This window comes from Cyprinodon tularosa, unplaced genomic scaffold (genome assembly GCF_016077235.1).
Source record: "Cyprinodon tularosa strain WSP-4 unplaced genomic scaffold, ASM1607723v1 ctg451, whole genome shotgun sequence".
Lineage (NCBI taxonomy): Eukaryota > Metazoa > Chordata > Actinopteri > Cyprinodontiformes > Cyprinodontidae > Cyprinodon > Cyprinodon tularosa.
The window spans coordinates 629,788-651,896 of record NW_024039176.1 but is presented as its reverse complement, the minus strand read 5'-3'; the positions used below and the strand labels follow the sequence as shown (position 1 = coordinate 651,896).

The following is a 22,109-nucleotide window of genomic DNA, read 5'->3' as shown; positions in this document are numbered from 1 at the left end:
CTTATTTTAGGGATGGATGGATGGATAGATGGATGGATGGATGAGAGGATGGATGGATGAGAGGATGGATGGATGGATGAGAGGATGGATGGATGGATGGATGAGAGGATGGATGGATGGATGAGAGGATGGATGGATGAGAGGATGGATGGATGGATGAGAGGATGGATGGATGGATGAGAGGATGGATGGATGGACTTTTGGATGAAGGAAGGAAGCACAGACAGAAGGATGTAGGATGTCTGGAAGGAAGGAATGAAGCAAGAAAGAAATCAAGGAAGGAAGGAAGGAAGGAAGGAAGGAAGGAAGGAAGGAAGGAAGGAAGGAAGGAAGGAAGGAAGGAAGGAAGGAAGGAAGGAAGCAAGCAAGCATACAGTTTTACAACATTAGGTTGGGAATAGAGCCTGGAAATACGACTTTTCCAAATTATTAATTATGTTCTCAATCCTTATCCAGATATGAAAAAAACTCTAAATTCAAAACTTTTTTTTCACCTCAAAGCCCTGAAGTCTTTAGAAATAAACCAAAAAAGACTGGATTTTGGGGACCAACAGTTTTTAAGCAAACAAAAAAATTATAAATTTTGAGTTTAGAGAGCCATGACATAAGTATCTTATTGCAATGAGCTACATTCTTGATCAAAACACCACTGGTTATAAAGCACAAATACAGCAAACAAAACTTAATAATCCAGTTTCTAAGAGGGTGGCATTTGCCTTAATCATCCCTTAGAATATTTACAAAACTATTTCAATAAAATAACTATAGAACAATAAAATGTATTAACAATATGGCAATGTCTTCTCTTTAAATGCTAACACCCAACAATATTTATGTCATATTCATGCAGCCAAGAGCAAAATGATCCCGTCATTATGTCCAATAACTACATGCTTCAGCTTAGTGAAATTATTAAGAGTCAAATTCCACTGCAATTTTACACAAGTGGACTTTATAGATTCCAGGCAAAGAAATGTAAGCATGTTTTTGAAGAATGAAACCAACCATGATGGATTTCTTCCAGAATTTTATAAGTTGGGTACGATGCCAATGCATTGCCACATCAGGCACTTTGCAGGTCTTTGGCTTTCAGAACACGTTCACGGGGAAACCTTTTAAGACCGGAGAAGGCGTCATCTCATAGCTTAAGTTCTAGGTGCAATAAGACATTTTAAGATGTGTGATAACTAGCCTGTAACTTAGGAGTGCAAAAAAAAAAAAGGGGGTGAGGGTAATTTTGCTTGTGAAAAGGATAAAATAAAAGAAGAAAAATGAGCTGTGCAATGTTTCTGCGGTTCACAGTTAGGGTGTAGAAATATATAACTGAATGAGTATTAATAACAGTGCATATAGGATGGAATATCCAGTTCTTAAAAACTGTGATAAACTGAAGGCTTGAGAAGAAAGGAGGCTTTAGCAAATCACAGACTGTGTGTGACTTATTGCACAGGAGCGCAAGGAGGGATGGAGCAGTACAATGTATTACACTAACGTTAGTTGCTGTATCTGCAAGTAAAACACCATCTCAGCAGTGTTATTGAGAAATGAATTGATGGATATAATTTAAGGCATTGTAGCCCTTTCAGGCAGGGACTCTGTGGATCTTCCCCTGCTCTGTGGAGCCTATGAGGCCTATAATCCTCCCACCAGCAGCACCTTCAGTTTCACTCTCGCTGCTGTTTCTTTCTAACTGGGATGATTTGCTGACTTTGAGAGCCTTTTAGCGTTCGTCCTTTGTCCCGTTAGGGATCCACTGCAATGTCCTCCCCAGCTGTTTGCTTCCCTCTCGTTCTCCACCTGTGCAGTCAATACGCCATGGGGCCTCATCCTTCAGGCCCAGCTGCTGTCATGACTCCCGCCATCACTGATTGCTCCCAGCGGCCAGCGCTCGGACCCGGTGTCGGGTAATTGAGTCCTCCAGGAACGAGGCCACCTTCTCGCTGTCCTCCTGCACATAATCATACATACTCGTTTAAATCAGCGATAAGATCGGATAATGCTAATAATAGAGCAGTATGCCTAAGCAACAGCAAAATTCAAATCTGTCTAAAATAAAACAATCCAATTAAAGAAGGAATATAACTTTATCTGGTAAATTATAACCTAATATTATGAGCCAGAGGTTTTAAAATGTTCTTGAGATCATGCACCTATGCTTTGAACTAAGTGCCATGTAAAGTCTGCTAATAAAAAGATTTAAACTCCACTTCTTTCTCCTCTTTAGGGGAAAAATGTTATGAATAGAATTTGATTAAAACCAAATACTGCAGCATAAAACAATCACACTATCTCTATTCTCCTACTCTGCAGAATCTGTTAGTTTAATCTCTAACATTCTGCTCTCTCTGCTTTTTCTCATAGTAGCTTCGCCTCGTATGTTCCTCCATCATGGAGAGCAATATCAGCTGTGCGGCTGCCATCAACACCTTTGTTTATAGATGTTGGAGATCGGCCTGTTTTCAGTGTAGTCCTGTTTCTCTGACTGTGACTGAGTGGATGTGCTCTCTTCATCGTCTGCCTGGCTGTGTGTTTCCTGGACGGGCTGCCTTTTACAATTTCTCTTTTCAATCTCTGTTTCTGTCTCCTTGAACCCCAGTTGGCCTCAGCAGATGGACGCTCACACTGAGCCTGGTTCTGCTGGAGGTTTCTTCCTGTACAAAGGGAGTTTTTCCTCTCCACTGTTGCTACAAGCATGCTTAGTGTGAGGGATTGCATTCGAGTCAATGAGTCGATGCAATCAATTGGTTTTCCTTAGATAGAAAACTTTGAATCAATTTGACTGTATGATCCGTTTGATCTGTATGAATTACATTTTTCTTAAGTTTTTAAATGTTTAATAATTACGTTTACCATTTGTATTTCTGTGAAAATTGTATTTGCTCTCCTAAAGTGAAATTGGTGAAATTTTACCAACAACATCAATGTACAATAATTGCCTGACCTGTAGAATCCAGAAAAACTCTTTTGTATAAGACATGTCTGACAAATTGGAGAAGGGCAAAAGATTTCACAAAGCAATACAACACGTCCCAAATTATAGAAAAGAACAGTTTGTGAAGGGTTTCAAACCAACCACTAAGGCTTTGGGATACCAGCGAACCACTGGAGCCATTATGCAAACTGAGATGAACCTTGCCACAAGTGGTTGGACTAAATTACTTTAAAGGAGCTTTAAAAATTCACTCAGGAGGTCACAATCGATTGAGTAATGCAGTAAAACAATGTTCACAAAATGATCACTTGTAGGTTTGTAACGGCCTTGTCAAAGTCTTGACTAAAATCTGAATGAGATGTCACAGAAAGACCACAAACATTTCAGTTAAATTATAAAATCAATAGATTCAAAAGGGAAATTAAATATTCTAGAGATGCAGGGGTATTTCTTCAACGAGTTGGTGTATACAGTGATAGTTGTAGGCAAGAAGGAGCTTCTAGGGAAGTCTGTCTTCTGTCATTTGTTCTGCAGAAGCCGGTAACTGAAGATAGTCTTCTGGTTTTTAAAATTTTTTTCAAGAGTATGTTTACTATTTTTCATAATGTCCTTCATTTTATGAATAATTCTTTTTGAAATCATCTCCAGAGGTTCTAGTGGTGTTCCCTGTACATAGCTGGCCTTCTTTACCAGCTTTAAGTCATCTGGCCTGGTCTGTGCTGTCGTCACTCCACTGGCTTCCAGTCCGTTTTAGAATTGATTCTAAACTTCTGCTGTTTGTTTTTAACGCCATTCATGGCTTGGCCTCCTCTTACTTGTCTGAGATTTTAACTTTTCACATTTGTGGCAGAGCTTTGCGCTCCTCGGGTCAGCTTCTGTTAGAGGTCCCTAGGCCAAGACTCAAACAGTGGGGCGATCGTTCTTTTGCCGTCGCTGCTCCCAGACTGTGGAACAAACTACCCCCTGACATCCGCACCACTACTGACCTCAGCCTTTAAAAAAAAAAAAAAAAAGCTTAAGACCCACTTTTTTTAAATTAGCATTTAATTCTGACTAGGGTAATACTGTCTCTTAGATGTCCTCTTTCTGTGTGCCCCTTTCTATGTACTTCTGGAAGGCTTTTAATGTCCTGCAGCCCTGCACCACTACAGCACTTTTAATTGTATCTGTATGTTTTCTATGTGTTATGTATTGTTTTATGGCTTTGTTGTAACACACTTTGGGTACCATTTGGCTAGTGTAAAGGGCTATACAAATAAACTTGATTGATTGATTGGTCTGAAGCTGTTACCAAAGCACATGAAGGCAGAAGAGATCCCACTCTCCACAACATGAATAGAAGATATGCAGCATCGTCCTGCAAACACTGAAGAACCGAAGCTTCCTTAAGAAGTACAATCTGCTCTGTCCCTTGATGTAGACGAATTCACAGTTGAGCCTCAAGTCGAGCTTGTTGTTCAGGTAAATAGAGGTATTTATATTCCTCCATCACCTCCCTATCTTGACCCATGACGTAAATAGCATTTGACATTTTTGTTCTGAAATCTACAATCGTCTCCCTTGTTTTGTTGACATTCAGGATCAGATGATTGTTTCCACACCATGCCACAAAGCGGTTCACCAGCTCTCTGTACTCAGCTTCTTCTCCATCTTTGATGAACACAACGGCTGTAGAGTCATCTGAGTATTTCAGAAAATGACAGGACTCTATCTGGTACTGGAAGTCAGACGTGTACAGAGTAAAACGGAATGATGAGAGTACCGTTGCCTGTCCTGCTGAACACCTAGTTTGTGCTTTATACAGATGACAATTAACTGTTTGTTCATGAGGTAGTCTTCCATCCAGGCAATTGTTGATGCTTTCCACCTGAATCTTAGAGCTTCTTAAGAAGTAAATCAGGTGGTATCTTGTCAAACGCACTGAAGAAATCAAAGAAAACGTTTCTCACAGTGGTGTCTGTCTTGTCTAAATGACAGTGAAGTTATTGAAGTAGATATATGATGGCACCTTCAACTCCAACTGTATGGTAATAAGTGCAGGGGTTGCAATAGTTGTTTATTTGCTTGCACAGGTGGACCAAGATTCTCTCTAGGACACTTCAGCTTCCTGTGATCATCTTCATAGGGTTCTCCTTCATGCAGATTACCTTAAGGGCTTATAAAAAGAGGGCTTATACTTTAATCAATGAAAAACAATATTGTGATCCAATTTCCCAAGGGTTACAGTTACCAAAAGAAAAGGTGAACGCTATGGAGGGAAACCAACTACTAGCAGTTCTAAATCTGGGTTGCAGTCAAGATTCTTCACAGTAACAGATCCTGGGTAACATCATCTGTTGTTCCCAAGCAATGCAAACCCACCTTCCTAGAATTTTCAAGCCTTCTTTAAATCTTTGCTCATATGATCAGACAGCCTGGCAGTGAGACTCGGGAGTCAGGGACATGATCCTGCAGCCATGTTTCAGTTGAACTCATAATGGTGCTTTCCTGATATCTCGGGTGAGTTCTTGCTAGAACCTGGAGATCTTCTAACTTGTTTCCCAAGGATCTCCCATTGCCCATAATGATTGATAGAAGAGACGACTTGTATTTCCCATTTCTTCTTATTGCTTCTGCTCTGCATCTTCGGTGCCTCCTTTTTAACTTGCGAAAGTAGTTTAGAGATATTAATAAACTTCTACCTGGTCTAAAAAAAAAAAAAAAACAGCTTGCAATGGTTGCTATGGTTAAACATCAAACCAGAGTTAACAACATGAAAATATGTTGGAAAGAAAAATTCTTTCAGCTAAACAGCATCTAACACCAGAGAAAAAACCAAAGATATATATATACCGTACCATTTTTCAAAGAGATGTATCCCTATAGACACCAAAAAAGGAATTCAATTAAAAGCTTTTCTATACCTCGTTTATGAAGGCGTAGTGGACGAGTTCACTGGCAAGGTCTTTTGGGGTGTCCGCTGAAAGTTTCACAGGACATTTTAGGAATATTAAATAGAATTCTATACAGTTCATAATTAGCAATGAGCAAAAAAAAAAAAAAAAGGGTGGGGTAGAAGTGTCAGCATCTAAGGAACTACTCTGACATGACAAGGCCTAAAAATGTATCTTCCTTGAATTAGCTGTTTGCCAAGTTCATTCTGTGGTATTCACTTTGCTTAGGCTAAAATGCAATATTTCAAATTAGTAAAACTGTATCACTGATCAGTTTCTTAAAAAAATGTCAGTTTGGCATGAAATAAGTCAACAAGCAACAATTTCTTAATGCTAAAACTACATTTTTTAGATGAACTGAGAAATAATAAATTAACAGAACAAAAAAACATAAAAATATTGTCCAGGTATATAACCCCATGCTCTTAGCCAAAGAATGTAGAACTTTTAACCATTTCATGCATTTCTTGATGACATTTCTTAGCATTTTTCATTATCTTTATTTCTTTTTTCAAAAAAACAACATTAGTACCGTAATTTAAATTAGTCCAACTCTACAGATTTAAAATTTCCCCATAAATGTCTTACTTTTAATGTACAAAAACGTAATAAAAAGCTTAATCTATGACTTCAAAAAAATGATAGAAGTACCTAATTAAGGGTAGATTGTTCTCATTTGGTTCATTAAGGTCAGTTTTTATTTCCTATACAAAGACACGTTTAAACTTACTTGGAAATATGTCACAGCTAAGCTGTCGATGGAGTTTGTCATCCATCTTCAGAAACAATGAGAGCTGAGGAAAAAAATATCAAAATTAAACCAAGAAATGTATATAAGCCAGTAAGAACAAAAATGACAACAGCCCAGTATGGTTTATGAATAAGGAACTTAACTGAGTTGCATAGAATGGGCAAAGTACCTGCAGTACTGTGAGACTCACATGAGTTTTGGTCCCTTCTTCATTTGACTCCAAGTTACAGTGCATCTGAATAACCTGCATACATAAATACGTCATAAAATGTGGATGTATATTACAGTCACAGATAATCATAAAGGATATAATAAACAGATCCACACATTCATGTACTACTATAATAGTTTAAAGAGAGAAAACGTGTTATTTTTAGCATTACTTAAGCACTATTTGGATTGGGTGGGTAAATGATATTTAGCATAACAAGACAATCTTTACACCAGACTAAAAACCAGATAGTCTCTGCTGGGTCTTAGAGACGTCTTCTGGGGTTACATCAGCATAATCGCTCGCCATTAAAATAGGTGGTTTATTAGAATTTCAACAATGTATCCGAATCCTGCCTTGTGATTGCAGCAATAGTAGGCAATCCTTGACATAACTCTTCTTGTGTTGAAGCAGGACAGCCTAAGCTTTCACTATGACAAAGCTGAAACTTCACCCCACCTCCAGAAAGTTAGCAGCACTCTTATAGATAACTGGTTGGCCTCCAACAAAGACAAAACTCACCAAGCAGCTAAAATAAACCATTTTCGACCCACTAAATGCAGTGTCAAGAGCAGTTTGTGCTACACTCCCTGTGGAAAACTGGGGAGAACAGCACACACCTCCAAATTTGCATTATGCAGGTTGCTGGTAATCCAAAGGCAGCTTTCTGTTTTTCAATATGCAACTCAAATTCCCTTAAAAAAAAAAAAAAAAAGGAGCCTGGTGCTATATTTACTGATGGGGTTGGGGGGACCCATGAGCTGCATCTTTAAAATTTTGCAATAAATACTGATACAAGTGGGACATCAGACCCTTGGTTTGATCAGTTTTAATAATGTAGACACTGATATTAGATTTTGTGAGCTTTTAATCAGAATTTTCAACTACCACTGGGAGACTGGAAGACTTAAACCGATTGGGGAGTGGTGGCCTAGTGCTTTGGGCATTGCGCTTTGGTCCCAGAGGTTCTGAGATCAAGCCCACTCCCAAAGGCTGCCTCTTTGCGTCTGAGCAAAGACCCTTAAGCCCCACACTGCTAATGCAAAATTGGGAAAACAACCTAGTGCAAATGCTACTACAGTGCTGCAGACGGACCTAATTAATAATGTTATCAATGGTTTCACATATGAACACATTTTTCAAAATACGCCACAATTTTGCATCAAACAGAGCCTTATGGCTGAGGTGAAATCTTGATTTCTAACCTTCCTCGTTTCTGTCTCCTGGGGTTCAGGAGTCGGTGTTTTCACTGTCTCCACCTGCTCTTGAGACAAGGACAACGCTCGAGGGACAGGGTGTGGACGAGATGTGGCAAAGTTCATCAGGGGGTAAATCCCATTCCTGTCCAGAGGAAAAGATGTCAGTTTGAAATAACAGGTAACAGGAGATGCAAAGCAGATCTTTGACTGTAATCTTCACTTACTTGACATCCTCCAGAAACTTGTCAAGCTCTAAAGGGGAAACATGGGAATATCTTGAAGGCAGGAAGGGGAAAGGGAAGAAGCACAGTGAGTGTTTTGCATCACTTGTCAAGTTACATTAACCGTACAGAAAAAAAAAAAAAAGTTATTTATTCATACTTGAGCTGTACTCCAAGTCTATCATTGTGTCTAATCTCTGCCATAACAGCATTGGGGTCAAACGACTTCGTCTTTTCCTCCACGCAATTCTCAGGAAGCAAATCTGTGTATATTAAAAAAAAGGGTTTTCAACAATTAGCCTTTAAATAAAAGGGATAAAAAGACATCTGACAAAATTAACATTTCAAAGCAGATGGATGATCTGGTAGCAGGATTCCTGGCAGCTCGGCGTACCGAGGTGATAAAACTCACACTGGTTGTTGATGAGGCAGTGGGCGGCGAGCAGTTTGAGGGAGTGGACCTCAAACAGGACTCTATGGAACAGAAGGTCATGAGCTGTGGGACGGAGGTTTGCATCATGGCGTAAACAGGACTGCGTGAACTCCTGCACAGAACCGAGAGACAAAGTTGTTCAATAAAACTCTGCAATATTACCCAATGTTACTGAGAATTATTTGCTTAAATCCTGGAACCTGAAGCATAAAACATTTTGCCGTTTTCATACTAGAAATTGGCCCTAGGAAGAAATTCTAAGTTTTTTGTGGGGAAAAAAAGGATATGGAAAACTTCGCAGCAGCTGAAGGGGCTGTCTGCAAATTAATAAACAAAGTTGTGTAAATAATTTTGGCAATATGTTCAGTAATGGAAAAAAAGGAGATTCAATGGTTGTGAAATAAAGGTGTTAGTCTAGGAGAAGGAGAAGAGTATAATCTTATGTCTGACTGGGAATTCAGTCCTCGGGTAATTAAAATCTAAAAAGTAAAGTTGATGGGGGACCTGTTAGCAATATCATAATAAATGAAACGTTATTATCATCTAAAGTAGATGGCTAATGCAAAAGCTCCAGTTGCAAGGAAGCCCAGCTAAAGGAAAAAAGCACAGGGAGTTTTCATCCAAAGGTCTCCCTTTGGTAGGGCTGAGGCCAGATCTGTGCAGAGTCCCAAATTAATTCCCCTCTGAACCAGATGATGAACCAGTCATCATGTGTCAGCTGATCAGTACAATGTTTGAAAGCACGCTAACTCCCAATTCTTCCATTGGTGAGGTCTTCCAGTAGCTCCAAAGCTGCACACAACTTTACACACCACTTTATAGATGTATGATTGTCTACATCTTAGGGATCTTCGTACCAAACAAGTTTTGAATGCAATTTAATTCTCAGGGAAAACAAAATCATTTTATGCTAATTTAGGACACAGATTGATGCACATTTCCCTTTACATGTAAAAAGAAAATTAGAAAAATGTACAGTTCCACCCAATTGTTGTTGTTTCCATCATATTTTGGGATGTAAGATTATTGCATTAATTTCAAAGGGTTGCTAGTTTATTAGCTGATGTTTAAAAGTTAAAAGCTCAATCTAATGATGAAGCATCTGGTTTATGCTTCACAAGTTAACCGATGGGGAATTTTTTTCTTTCCACTGTTGCTGCTTCTATGTTCAGTGTGACAGATTGCTGAAAAGTCAACAACGCATTGCAATTGTCTACTGTTGCTACATGCTCACCCAGAAGGAGAAAATTCTTAGAACCAACTTCGAACAAATCTGTCTGATTTGATTTAATTGTCTCTGTAAAGTACCTTGAGATAAGTGCTGTGGATTGAAATAAGACTGAGAGAATTCAAATTTCAATGAATGCATTTGAGTAAGTTTCAGTACTTTTTATTCTGTTAATGTCTTTTAAAAAAGCTTATATCTATTAGTGTACACTGAGGGCCTGATTTTCAAAGAATCCAAATGAGCACTAAAATATGTTGGAAAAATGTTTCTGTGCAATTTCAAAAATCGTCAGTATAAGTAAGTCGACAAATGATGCATGCACAAAGGTTAAAATGCCAAAATTGCTTCAGTCCTCACCAATCAAATGAGTAATTTGTGCTACTGTCAGTTTGAGAGTGGCCATTAAAGAATAATCAAGTTCTAGGCCATGAATTGGAGATAATAATGATAAAAAATAATTTTAATGCATCTAACGTAAGCATCTTAAAGGGATACAAACAAAGTAAACTAAAACAAGAGGGATATAAGACTTTCATTAAAAAGATTATATATCAGTCATAAATCCTGGAAAAGCTGACCACGCCTGCTCCTCTCCTGACCGCTCTCTGACAGAGGAGGAGCCATGCTCAGATTAACAGCCAGATTATGCTATAAACAGCTGGATTTACATCCACCAACTCTTCAAAACTCCAGCTTGATGTTAAATATTAATCAATTAAAGGTAAACCTGCTGTAATTTAACATAACTGCTTTGTGTGGAGCCCATAAATAACAGCAGGGGAACCAGACGTCATGGATGCCCACTTACAGGTGCATGTGTGGAAATTCTTAAAGAAAGTGTTTGTTTAAGCAGCTGCTGATTTAATTTTGGCAATTAATCAGTTAAAGCTTTTTATGTTTGGCATTTTTACCCCAAAGTTATTTCTGTTTTTTAGATTAATAATATGGAAAATGTTCAAGGTGGATAAAGTTTTAAAACACATATCAGATTTTTGTACCTTATAAATTAAAAAAAATTATAAGGTCAGCCCATCAGCCCAGCATGGATGGGTATTGGAAGATTATGGGGTATTTTGCCTTTTTATCCTTATTCACTCGATGTGCTGTGTCTATTTAGGACTTGCACTGAAACTTACTCTCATCAGAGGGTCTTCTAGAGATTGACCTGCATTCACTATGGCCTCCTTGGACACAGCAGCATCCCCATTGCCCTGGATTTCCAGTACTGCCATCTGTTGTTACCAAAAAAAGATAATTCAAACACAGAGTTTAACACCCACAGATTGTATTAAAATTTTTTTTTTTTTAAATCTCACCTCTAGAGCACAGATGCCAAACGAGAAAATGTCTATGGAGTAATCATCCTCTCCAGCTGGAGGTAGATAAAAAAAAGACAGAGAGGGATGAAAACAGGAACAATTCAGATGCACAAATATACACAATGCGGAGTAAAACACCTTTTGTTCTGTAACAGGATAAAAACCTGAGCTGATCAAAGCCTCATATTAACAGAAACACAGGATATGTAACTGCAGGTGATATTTGTAAAAAAAACAAAAAAAAACAACTTTTATTTTGAATGAGTGTTTTGTTAGCACTATGGAACGACTGGGCCAAAACTAAAGAAGAAGTGAGGGAAAACATGCCCAGTCTTCCTTAATATGTCACTGAACCACTTTTGGCTGCAAAAACAAATGTTTTTGTGATGCAATGTGGCTTTTTAGGAATCTCCTTAAAGTTGCTGAGCTATGCTTATGCAAATCCACCAGGAACTGCCCACTATTCTGTAATTATAATTATATAGAGGTCTAGATTTCTACCAGGCTGGTATTCCAAACTTTTCTAAATGTTTCCAAAGTTTTCATCCTTTTTACCTCATGTCTATTGTCCATTTGGTATTATTTATCTAGATCTGAAGTCTATGTTTTAAGGAATCCTGTCAGCTGCAAACATGTTGTTTTTTTTGGTTTTTTTGTTGCTTTTTTTTCTTAAACTAAAAAACTGGAAATAATGAGATGTTTTCAATTTAATTAAAAAGAAAAGTAAAAAAATAAACAAATAAAAAAGGCAAAGTAAAAAAAAATATAAACAAGAATCATTCAGCAGGCTCACCTCCATACTCAGGGGCAAAAAAATGAAGATTCCTCTGCTCATCCCGGTGTTGCCTTCCTTTGCTGTGGACGCTGGCATCTGGGAACACTGGAAGGAAAAGCCACCCAATGCAGTTTTAGATAAAATAGAGGGAAAAATATAAAACATCTATGAGTTGGAAAAAAAACAACAGAATTTTGTACATTACCATTAACAAAGAGCCGGTGCCACACTGTAGAAATAAAAATGAAGAATGTTAAATGTGTCTCCTGAAGGGAAATAAACAGGTTGCAGTGTCAGAAGAAGCCCTGCTGGGTGCAGACCTGAGCCGATCTTGATAAGGCCGTTGTGCTGGATGAAGATTGTGTCACAGGTGAGGTTACCATGGATTATTGGTGGGTCACAGGAGTGGAGATAACTGACAGAAAAATGCAGATGTCTGTTAGAGGTGTAAAAACAGACATTCATCATATCAATTGCCCTGTAGGAAATTACAGTACCTAAGCGCCGACAGAATCTGGGTACACCATCGCTTCCAGGCCTGAGAGATAACGATAAATTACTTCCTCCACAAAAACAGATCCTCTTAATACACTCTTTTATTATCACGTGATATAATAAAGGAAGCTTGATGAACACACAGTAAGACAAAAGGGAAGAAAGGGTTTCTGAACATTATCCAAAAAAATTGTAAACTGTGTTTACTAATTCTTTAGGAAAATATGGAGCTAAACAGATATAGATATGGCACACTCTAAGTTACCTCATCTCTAAGACTGAGGATGTGACCACACTGAATATTCTAACCTTTACATTCATGGTCTTGTGATTCTTTTTCGTCTTCTTCAGGAACTGCTTGAGGCTCCCTGAAGACATGTATTCAGTGATGAATATCACCTGAGAGTCAAATATGGAAAAGGACGAAATAAGTCAGCTCCAAACTGTAGTAGAGGTGGGAAAAGAAAAAACACGACTTCTCACCCGAGCCTGGGTCTCCTTCATGTCGAGCCAGTACTTGTGGAACTTAACGATGTTGGGGTGTTCGACCTGCATCAAGTTCTCAAACATTTCTTTGATTTGCTCCTGAATGTATAAAGAAAAAACAAAACAAAAAGTATGTTAAGTTTAAAATTCTCATGTTCAGTTATTAACTAAAGAAAAGCTCCACTGAGCTTTAAATAATAAAGTATATCAGGCGATCCTTTGGGGATACAATACATTATTTCTCCTTAATCTGAGTTTTATTTTTTTATTTTTTTACCCAAAACACTAAAACCTAGCTATTAAAAATAAAATTAAATGTAAGAACATTTTGTCATACTGCAGGTCTGGTGTCTGTCTCTCTCTCTTCTCTGCAGGGTGTGATGGGCAGGTGCAGCTCATCTCGGTTAATTTTGGAGCCTACTTAAGGAGCTGGGACCAGGAGGAGGGCGTCAGTTCTTTCTTGCTACCAGCGTGGTATAAGACCGACCAGTTTTCTAGATTCGTGTTCTAACCTGATCTAATCCTTTGTCTCTGTTTTTCCCTCCTAGCCACCAACCAAGCCAGTTTGCTGCAGCCCTCCTCCAGGAGCCCACCTGCCTGTCCACCCTTCTACAAACCATCACCTGAGGAGTGCAGTCAGTTGCTCCTGGACCCTGGACACATCCTTCCTAGCTCAAGACAACCTCAAGCCCCGTGAGTTCAGCATCCTCCACCTTCCCTCCACCTCAGATCAGTTGTTCACCATCACCCATCTTTTCCCTAGGCTGTACCAGGAAGATCCTGCCAGACTCCATTTTCTGTTCCTTGTTTCAGTAAACTTTTCCTTAAACTGATCTAACTGTCTCCGTGGTTGCCCTGATTCAGAGTCGTTCTTCTCTCACTATGACACATTTCTAAAATCTCAGCCGGTGTTACAGTACCTCCTGTGCCTTGAAGACCTTTTTGTCTGAAAAGAGAACTTCGTTCCACACCACCTCCACGCCTTCTTCTGTATCCATGGCCAAGGAGGCACTCTCCACGCCAGGGACATTTCCTTGGCTGACCTGTAGAGGGCAGAGGGAAGGAGCTCTTAGCATAATTCAGAAATAAACGCAGCTTTTAGCCTCGTAATAACAGGAGTGCAGCAATCAGCATGATATTAGGTTGAAATCAGTGGCGCCTACAGAACTGTTTCATAGGGGTGGCCAGATGGGACCACTAAAAATCTTGGAAGTGGCACACTGAAATTAAAGGCCACAATTTCATGGTTTGAATCCACTATTTTGGTAAATGTGCCTGTAGAAATCCTAAAATCTTAAGTAATCCCCTACTCATATCTTGGTGTATTGTGTGATTTTTAATGCTGCCTGTACATAGTGGGATGAAAAGCTAAACTGATGGTACTACAATTTACCCTGGCCAATGGGGTGGTCAGGGTACTGCATTTCATGCAGTGGCCCATGGTGGTGCCACTGCATGAACTGTAGCATTTTTGACACACTGTATCTACCATGCAATATTTTTCTTCCATTTAAGGAAACGTTTAGTATAAATGTACATAAGTGTAGCACTGGGGCAATAATGGCACAAACCTCTTTAAAAACAAAAACAAAAAAAAAGACAAAAAAAAACACGGCCTGGATGGCCTAGTGGTTAGGGCATAGAGGTTGGAATCCAGGGGAGGTTCCAGGTTCGAGCCCCACTCCCACAGACTACTGATACTAACATAAACGTAGCGTTAAACATTGAGCTGGAATAAAATGTAGCATTCGGCATGATACCAGCATAACATCATTTGGTACAATGCTAGCAAATTGTGATCATAAAATCCACCATTAAGCGTGATGCTAATACGAAGTGGTGAGAATGAATGCTGAAATGACAATAAGATAACTGCTTGGATTCTCTCTGCTGCTCGCTACTCGGTGATCAACAAGGCAAGTCATTATGGCGAGCTCAGACTAGTTTCTACATTACGTTGTTCCTGAAGCAACTAGGATTCAAACCTGGTTTGCATTACGGTAAAACATTGAATATTGTTTAGGCAAATATAACAAGCTTTTTTACACATGGAGCAAGACTCAGTTGTGTTTTTTTTTGTATAAACAAATATAACTTGAATAATCAGGAGAACAGCTAGAGTGACATTTCATTCTCCTGCTACGATGTCTAATTACCTGTGATAAAATTGCAGTATGGGTGAAATACCACGTCGTTACGATAGTCAGCAATTGAATTTCCAAACTAGGACAAAAAAAAAATCTTTTTATCTTTCTATTTTTTTATCTCATAGGTGTTAAACCCAATATCTGGCTTTAGATCTCTGTTTTGTGTAAAAAATACAACAGATCAATGTAGTCAAACAATGAGATGGATTAAAATTAAAGGAAGCTGACCCTGTGCAACGAGAACGACATCAGATAAATGCTGCATGCTATGGCAGTTTCATTCATCACAATCATCATCATAATCAATTTTATTTGTAGAGCGTTTTAAAACAGCTAAAAGTTGAAATCTAAGTACTGAACATCACAAAATGATAAAACACACTAAAAGAATAAAATGCAGCAAAAAGATATGAAATAAGGCAATAATAATTAGTTTAAAGCTACTTCACTGCTAAAGAGTTAAAAGTTTGTTAAGAAAAATCCAGAGTAAAGTGCATTACTGTCTGCACTGCAGATCAAATTTTGTCATCCATTGATCACAGTGAAGACTTCAGTAAGAGGAGAGGGAAGATATCAAATGCCCCTAGTCAGGCATAACCTGATGAACAGCGAAAAGAGCCGAACAGATGAGCGGCAGCTTTTGTAAAGAAGGTAGAGACGGATTAGCGGGCGGCTGTCAAAGAAGGAGAAGTGAGGAGATTGTGCACGAGGGACTTGAAGAGACAAGAACAAGTGGCAAGATGGAGCAGGTGGCGCTCGTACGCAGACTGTGAGGAATAAAATTAAGCCGTGAAGAGTAAAGAGGCTGTGTCTGTAATCTGGCAGAGGGAGATATCCCATGGTTTCTTCTCTGCAAGAGAGCAGCAAAGAGCTAAAAGAAGACTCATCACAGGAAATAACCGTCTCTGCTCTCTAACCTCCTGCTCTATTAAAGCAGCAGCCGCGGTGGTGAAATGAGTTGGGAGGGGGAAATGGGTTTAGAACCTATTGCAGTAAAAAAAATAAACTAAAAAAAAATAAATAAAAGTGTATATTTCTGATTGCACACGGCCTGCAAGCACACTGAAGCCCCGTGTGTTGCACAGTAGAACAATAAAATCTCTGCAGAAGCATATCTTTTAGTTCAGCATGACTGTATCAGAATCACAATCTTGGAAAATTGAGTTGGAATTTCTATCCTCAGGCTACACAATTGTTGACCACAGTTTTAATGCTACAAAGTTGTAATTCCCCTCAATTTTATGCTGTGTCTGCCTTTCCTGACAGTATGTTTCTAAACATGCTGCACCTCCTTTAGTTTTATAGTTTATTCATGCCTACTCATTATCTTGGGTTTTTCTCTGATTTTCCTAAATGTTTGAAGGACTGTGCTTGCAGTGTTTCTTTTTTTTTTCTTTTAAACTCTTAGCCAGCAAACACTCTCTCAGTCTTGAGACATTTTAGGGTGCTGTCACACCTTGACGATTTAGCCGGCGTATGCCTGACGTCCCGGAATCTCCCAAAACGCGGGCATACGCTGAACTTTCTAAGTATATTTTCAATTTTGGGCGTATACATAGCATATTCATAATGAGTTTAGAACTTATGTGCAAGGACAGCCTAACTTATGCATAATGCACGGCAGTGTAATTCCCATGAAACATCACAAGCCAGTGTCCTGAGGGGAGCAGCAATGCACCCAGAGGCACCCGGCCTGCATAAAAAGATGTCTTTGATCGCGGTATTAATCTAGCTACTGTTTACCGCTCTCCCCCAAAAAATTAATAAATAAAAAGAAAAAGAAAGAAAGAGGGCGTGAACGCAGGGAGGATCCATCACACTCACCTTCTCGCTCACCTATGATGGTAATAAAGTCTGGAGGGGTACTGAAGGTTTCATCCAGTGAACCCCTTTTTATACCAAAACGCTGTCAATACATCATTATACAGTAAGTGCAAGTTAGAAACACGTTCAGCTGTCGTCTGGAACACTTCAAATATACCTGCATACATCGATATGCATTGGAGATCAGTTCTTGATAAGTTACGTATAAGTTATGCACAAGTTACTAATAGGTTTTGGATAAGCTGGACACCATGACTTACTTACGTCGGGAAATCTTGAGCATGCTCCAAATTTCTCAACATACTTGCCGTATGTCGACGTATGCCAGCGTGCTTCAGTGTGCTCATAACTTATCCGACATGTGCCAGCGTTTGTGCCAGATTCCTCGTACATTAGGCATACGCTGTCTAAATCGTCAAGGTGTGACAGGGGCTTTAACCTGCTTCTCAAAGTTAGCTACAATATTTTAAAGATATCCTCTTCTGTTAGTAAATAATTACAACCAAGTGCCAAGTTAAGGCCATTTATTTAAAAAAAAAAAGCCAAGTATGCTAAATGTTTCAAATAATTTCAAATCAGTAAGCCATTTAACACCACCAATGTCCTATACTGTAAAGTCCCATCACCTATTATCTATATACCCTTAATCTTTCCAGGGTCACCGGTTTGTATCTTCAGTGCTCAATAAGCAGGAAGAAGAAACATTCTGGAGAGGTTACACACAGATAGCCATCCACTCAGACCATCGTGCAATTTAGACAAATCGATTAACCAAAGATGCATTTTTAAGGAGAAATTGGGGGAAGCTAGAGTACCAAGAGGGAACCTTACATGCAAGTAGAGAACATCCAAACACCATTATGAAAAACTGCTGGCTGTGATTTAGGTCCAGGACCTACAAGGCAGCAAAGATACCAACTTTGGCCTTAAGGCTTATTATATAGGAACTGAGTGTAGATCATCTGAATAGCTGAAAGTGAGCAAACACATGGAATAGTCTCCATCATTGTCACACCTATTACTTAAAAACTATTTAAGTTGGAGGTTTGTGAACAGATGTAAACAGTCACAAAACCCCCTGATGGTGCAGAAATGTATAATACTAGTCATTATCTAAGCTGGAGCCTTTGCTTAGGAGAGTTATTACAGCAGAGCTATACTTTTGTAAAGCTTTGTTGCATTGCACCATTGGTTTAAGGAGCATAAAGTAGTGGGGAACAGAAATAATTCAGAGCAAAAGTCTGCATCATCAAATGCAGCTGTGAAAATACAGGCTTTTTTATGCACTATGGGTTGTTTGTCCTCCTGTGGTGCAGATGTGAGGCTCTCTGCAGGGTCTTCTCTGCACACAAGGTGGAAAGCACAAGGGCAAGTTTGACATATAATCTCACAAATCTCTCTCAGATGATAATCAGATTAAAGCTGTAACACAATGCTCTGATTCATTGACAGGGGAGCAAATTCCTTAGCGTAATTAGCTGCCCCAGAATGCATAATACAGCTATATATATATATATATATATATATATATATATATATATATATATATATATATATATATATATATATATATATATATATATATATATATAATAAAACCAGTTTATTATTTTGTTCTCCCTCTCCAGACTCAGTTCTATGTCCCAGTGGGTTTATCAGGCTCTGCAGCTTGGTCAGGGTAGCGTGAGACTCGTAAACAGCTCCGAAAATGCTGGGCTCTTATTGGTTGGTTGAAGGGAGGTGGGTTGAGGGTGTAGATGGGGATTTAGGAGTCACGTGCTCATGTCAACACAACGTCTATTTTGAAGTTTGATGAATCTTCCTCAGAACTGGGTAAAACTGGATCTCCACAGACCTTGTATTGCATTCCAGGAAGTCGTATTCCTTTAAGCTGAGCGCTGGCATGTTTTCAGCAAGATTAGGCAGGCCTGGTTCACTGCCTATAGGGAAAACACTGCTCAAGGTATGAAACTGTGACAACGTCGAACCCAGACGACAATAAACCGTAAAATATTTACCCAAAGAAAAAGGTCAAGCAACATCTTTATTTTCTGTCATAGTCCGTCAGACAAAAATAGCCAAAAAAAAAAAAAGCAACCCAAATTACTCAACATCTTTATCAGTAAAAAAAAACGTAGTCAGCCTTAATCACAGAAAACAGGGTGAGCTGCTTTTCGAAGCACTTTGGGACTTCCATTAGAAAAATAAAAAACAGATTTGCCATGAAAAAAGGAGCAGTTGCTCAACATCTTCTTTTAATCAAATCTAAAAACTCAGTCTTCAACTAAGTTAGACCTCCATGGAATGTGTTGCATGTAAAATTCTTGGACATGCCTAACAGAGACTTTTTAAATGAACTGGCTGACTTCCTCACTCATCTGTCTTGTCTTTCCCCTAATATAATAATACTTGGTGATTTTAACACACACCTGGACAAAAGTACTCTTACCTTCTCTAACGACTTTTTATCCTGCTTAGAAAAACTTTTGTTTTGATTAATTGACACAAATGAAAGGACATACTTTGGACTAAATATGCTACTCTGGTTTCAGCCTCTCCAACTGCTCTGCTGATGAACTTCAGATAACCGATAACCACTTAATTTCATTTATTATCTCTTTATGTCTGTCACTAACAAAGACTGGCCGACTCATATCATTTCATAACATTAAGAATATAAACATGGACTCCTCCTCCCAACATCTCTGAACCCTGGACTCCATAAAAACCTAAAAACTCCATAAAAACCACAGAGAAATCTACCGGCGACCGGTCAAAACCAAGGTGAAACAGGATGAGAGCCCCAGGGTCCGAGGTCTGGGGCTGCTGAAACGGTCAAATAACACAATCTGTGTTAATGAGAACTCCCTGTAGCTCCCATAAATGCTGAGGAGGGGCTTAGTTAGCTTTTGCCTTCAACTGGCTCTGTGAGAGTTTACATTATTTTACAATATATGGCTTAATAAGGCAATAGTGAAATCTGCAAATATTCCTCATCAGAGATGTTTTCTAAAGACCTGCCACAACATCAAGCTAATTGCAACAAAACAAACAAGCAGTAAATCTTTTTTATCTTCAACAACTAGAAAAAGATTTTTTAAATAACCGGCTCCAGTCTAGTTTATGCTTAATCCTCAATATTTTGTTTTCTCTAGAAGAGAAGCAGCGAATAAACCACAGTGTGACGTCTTTAATGAAAGCGAGCCTTTGTCTGATATAGTTTGGGTCAGACCGTTACGGTGACAACCAGCTTTGTCTGGGATCCTGAAGTACTCTCCCTCCCACCGTGTTTCTCATCACTGCACCTCTTTCATCGAAGATGAGCAGAAACGCGTTAATAATTAATAACCACATCTGGAGCAGCTAAGGCTCGAGCGCTGACGGCGATCGGAGCGGCGGTGGTAAGGGGGGGGGTACGGTATGTAAATCAGTTAATTCGTCTTCGGCTGCTGTGTGCTTCTGCCTGCAGAGATGTCTCTGGTAGTGGAATCAAAGCGCAGCACTGAAATGCTGTGGAAAGAACCAGAAATAGAATCTCTGTGAGGTGGATGTGAGGATGAAGGCGGGATGGACACACCCAGTTCACCTCATGCATGACTTTTGTGACAACTTGATAAGATTTAGCTGGTCAAAGGTTAAGGACATGAGTTTAAACACTAAATATTTTAAGTAGGATGTTTAATGAACCAAAACAACTGCTGCAACACAACAGATTTGTTTTCCTCCCTGATTGCAAGATAAATCTTCCTGATATAGAAAATGTAAAGTTTTGTACCAGAAGCAAGCTTTATTGGGGGGAAGCTGCAGCCTTATTAACATAATTAGGAGTCCCTCTCTGCCTTTGAAATATCAGCTCCTTAAACTGGGCATTATAAAGTCATAGAGTCAAAGCCATGTGGCCAGAAAGAAAGAATTGAACTGAAAGGCAAAGTTGTTTTTTGTTTTTTTTATTAGGCCAGCTCTTAGCTTTGAGATGACAATTTAATGCAGGTTACATTATGAGACTTTTAAACCATACAAATCTAATATTTTGTAGTAGTTCGGGGTGTTGAGGAATGTTAACACTAAATAAAAACCTTAATAAACAGACCTTGATACAAAAAATGTCTTAAATAATTAAATAACTATATTGTAACTATTTAAGATTAAATTACAAAAAGTAACCTATATATATTTTGTATGTTTTTTTAACAATATAGTTAAGAATAGAAAGTTGCTATTTACGTGCATAAATCAAGCGGAACACTATGGCGAAAGCCGTACTGCTCCACTTGTGAAAGTAAAATCTTTTGGCCACATTGCCAGACAGGACACTAAGGTAAAAAAAAAAAAAATAGAAAGTTGAAGAAGAAAAGAAGATCAGTTTAAAATACTTTTAAAAGCCTTAAAGTGCCCCCCATTTAAATGCTGCTATGCATTCACTCATATTATGAGTCCATGTCCTCAGCATCACCAACACCTCCCTCTGTTTGCTCCTCTTTGCTGTTGTTGCTGTTAAAGCTTGAAGCGTTGACCGTCTGCTGACCTCCAAACGCCGCACAGCCTGTCTCCATATCTCCCTCCCTTACCTCATAGCGAGCACATAAAACAGGTCAGCATCTCAGATTGTGAAGAACAACATGAAGGAACCAGCTGAGGTGGATAAAGATGCTAAGTTAATCTCCAGCCACTCTACTTTTAGCCATCAACTAAAGTCAGAAAATACATTTCTTACCGGCAATCAAGGTACAATTACATTTGTAGGGCTCTAACTTTCTCACACCTCATCCCAGATAGTGAAGTTATTCTGAGCTATTTTCTAGATTTATGCTGTTTTATGTTTAGGCTGCTGGATGACATAGGGGCCACTTTTCCCTCATTCTGCTTCATTCTGTCTATTATCACATTCTGCAGTATGTTTATGTCCTCTCTGATGTTCTTGACATAGTCGCTTCATAGGTCTATTCCTGTTCAGCTGTGACTCCATCCTGGATCCAAATATCAGCTGTGCTACTGCCATCAACACCTTTGTTTATAGATGTTGAAGGTCAGCCTAGTCCTAGCCTAGTGCAGTCCTGTTTATTTTACTGACTAGCTGAACATAAAAATGGGATAATGCTTTCTGTGGGTTGTGGCTGATGTTAGAGGTAAATACTTGTTCCCCTGATAAAAGCTG

General features: G+C 38.9%; 1 protein-coding gene across 3 annotated transcripts in view; it reads right to left on the bottom strand.

Moving 5' to 3' along the window:
* Nucleotides 1-262: 262 nt before the first annotated feature.
* LOC119793408 (nuclear receptor-binding protein 2-like) overlaps nucleotides 263-22,109 on the bottom strand; it is a 52,733-nt gene continuing 30,886 nt past the window's right edge. The window contains exons 2-18 of one of the 3 annotated variants that reach the window (XM_038300621.1): nucleotides 13,904-14,026; nucleotides 12,981-13,082; nucleotides 12,813-12,896; nucleotides 12,500-12,540; nucleotides 12,323-12,417; nucleotides 12,208-12,231; nucleotides 12,021-12,107; nucleotides 11,225-11,280; nucleotides 11,045-11,140; nucleotides 8,660-8,792; nucleotides 8,408-8,510; nucleotides 8,251-8,301; nucleotides 8,033-8,168; nucleotides 6,786-6,860; nucleotides 6,596-6,659; nucleotides 5,836-5,891; nucleotides 263-1,948 (exon numbers count right to left, since the gene is read on the bottom strand). In XM_038300621.1, coding sequence (XP_038156549.1) covers nucleotides 1,862-1,948; nucleotides 5,836-5,891; nucleotides 6,596-6,659; nucleotides 6,786-6,860; nucleotides 8,033-8,168; nucleotides 8,251-8,301; nucleotides 8,408-8,510; nucleotides 8,660-8,792; nucleotides 11,045-11,140; nucleotides 11,225-11,280; nucleotides 12,021-12,107; nucleotides 12,208-12,231; nucleotides 12,323-12,417; nucleotides 12,500-12,540; nucleotides 12,813-12,896; nucleotides 12,981-13,082; nucleotides 13,904-14,026 — 1,413 coding nt within the window. In that variant the 3' untranslated portion in view covers nucleotides 263-1,861. Of the gene's footprint in view, nucleotides 1,949-5,835; nucleotides 5,892-6,595; nucleotides 6,660-6,785; nucleotides 6,861-8,032; nucleotides 8,169-8,250; nucleotides 8,302-8,407; nucleotides 8,511-8,659; nucleotides 8,793-11,044; nucleotides 11,141-11,224; nucleotides 11,281-12,020; nucleotides 12,108-12,207; nucleotides 12,232-12,322; nucleotides 12,418-12,499; nucleotides 12,541-12,806; nucleotides 12,897-12,980; nucleotides 13,083-13,903; nucleotides 14,027-22,109 lie in introns of all 3 variants that reach the window. The other 2 variants (XM_038300620.1, XM_038300622.1) reach the window with 2 other exon arrangements.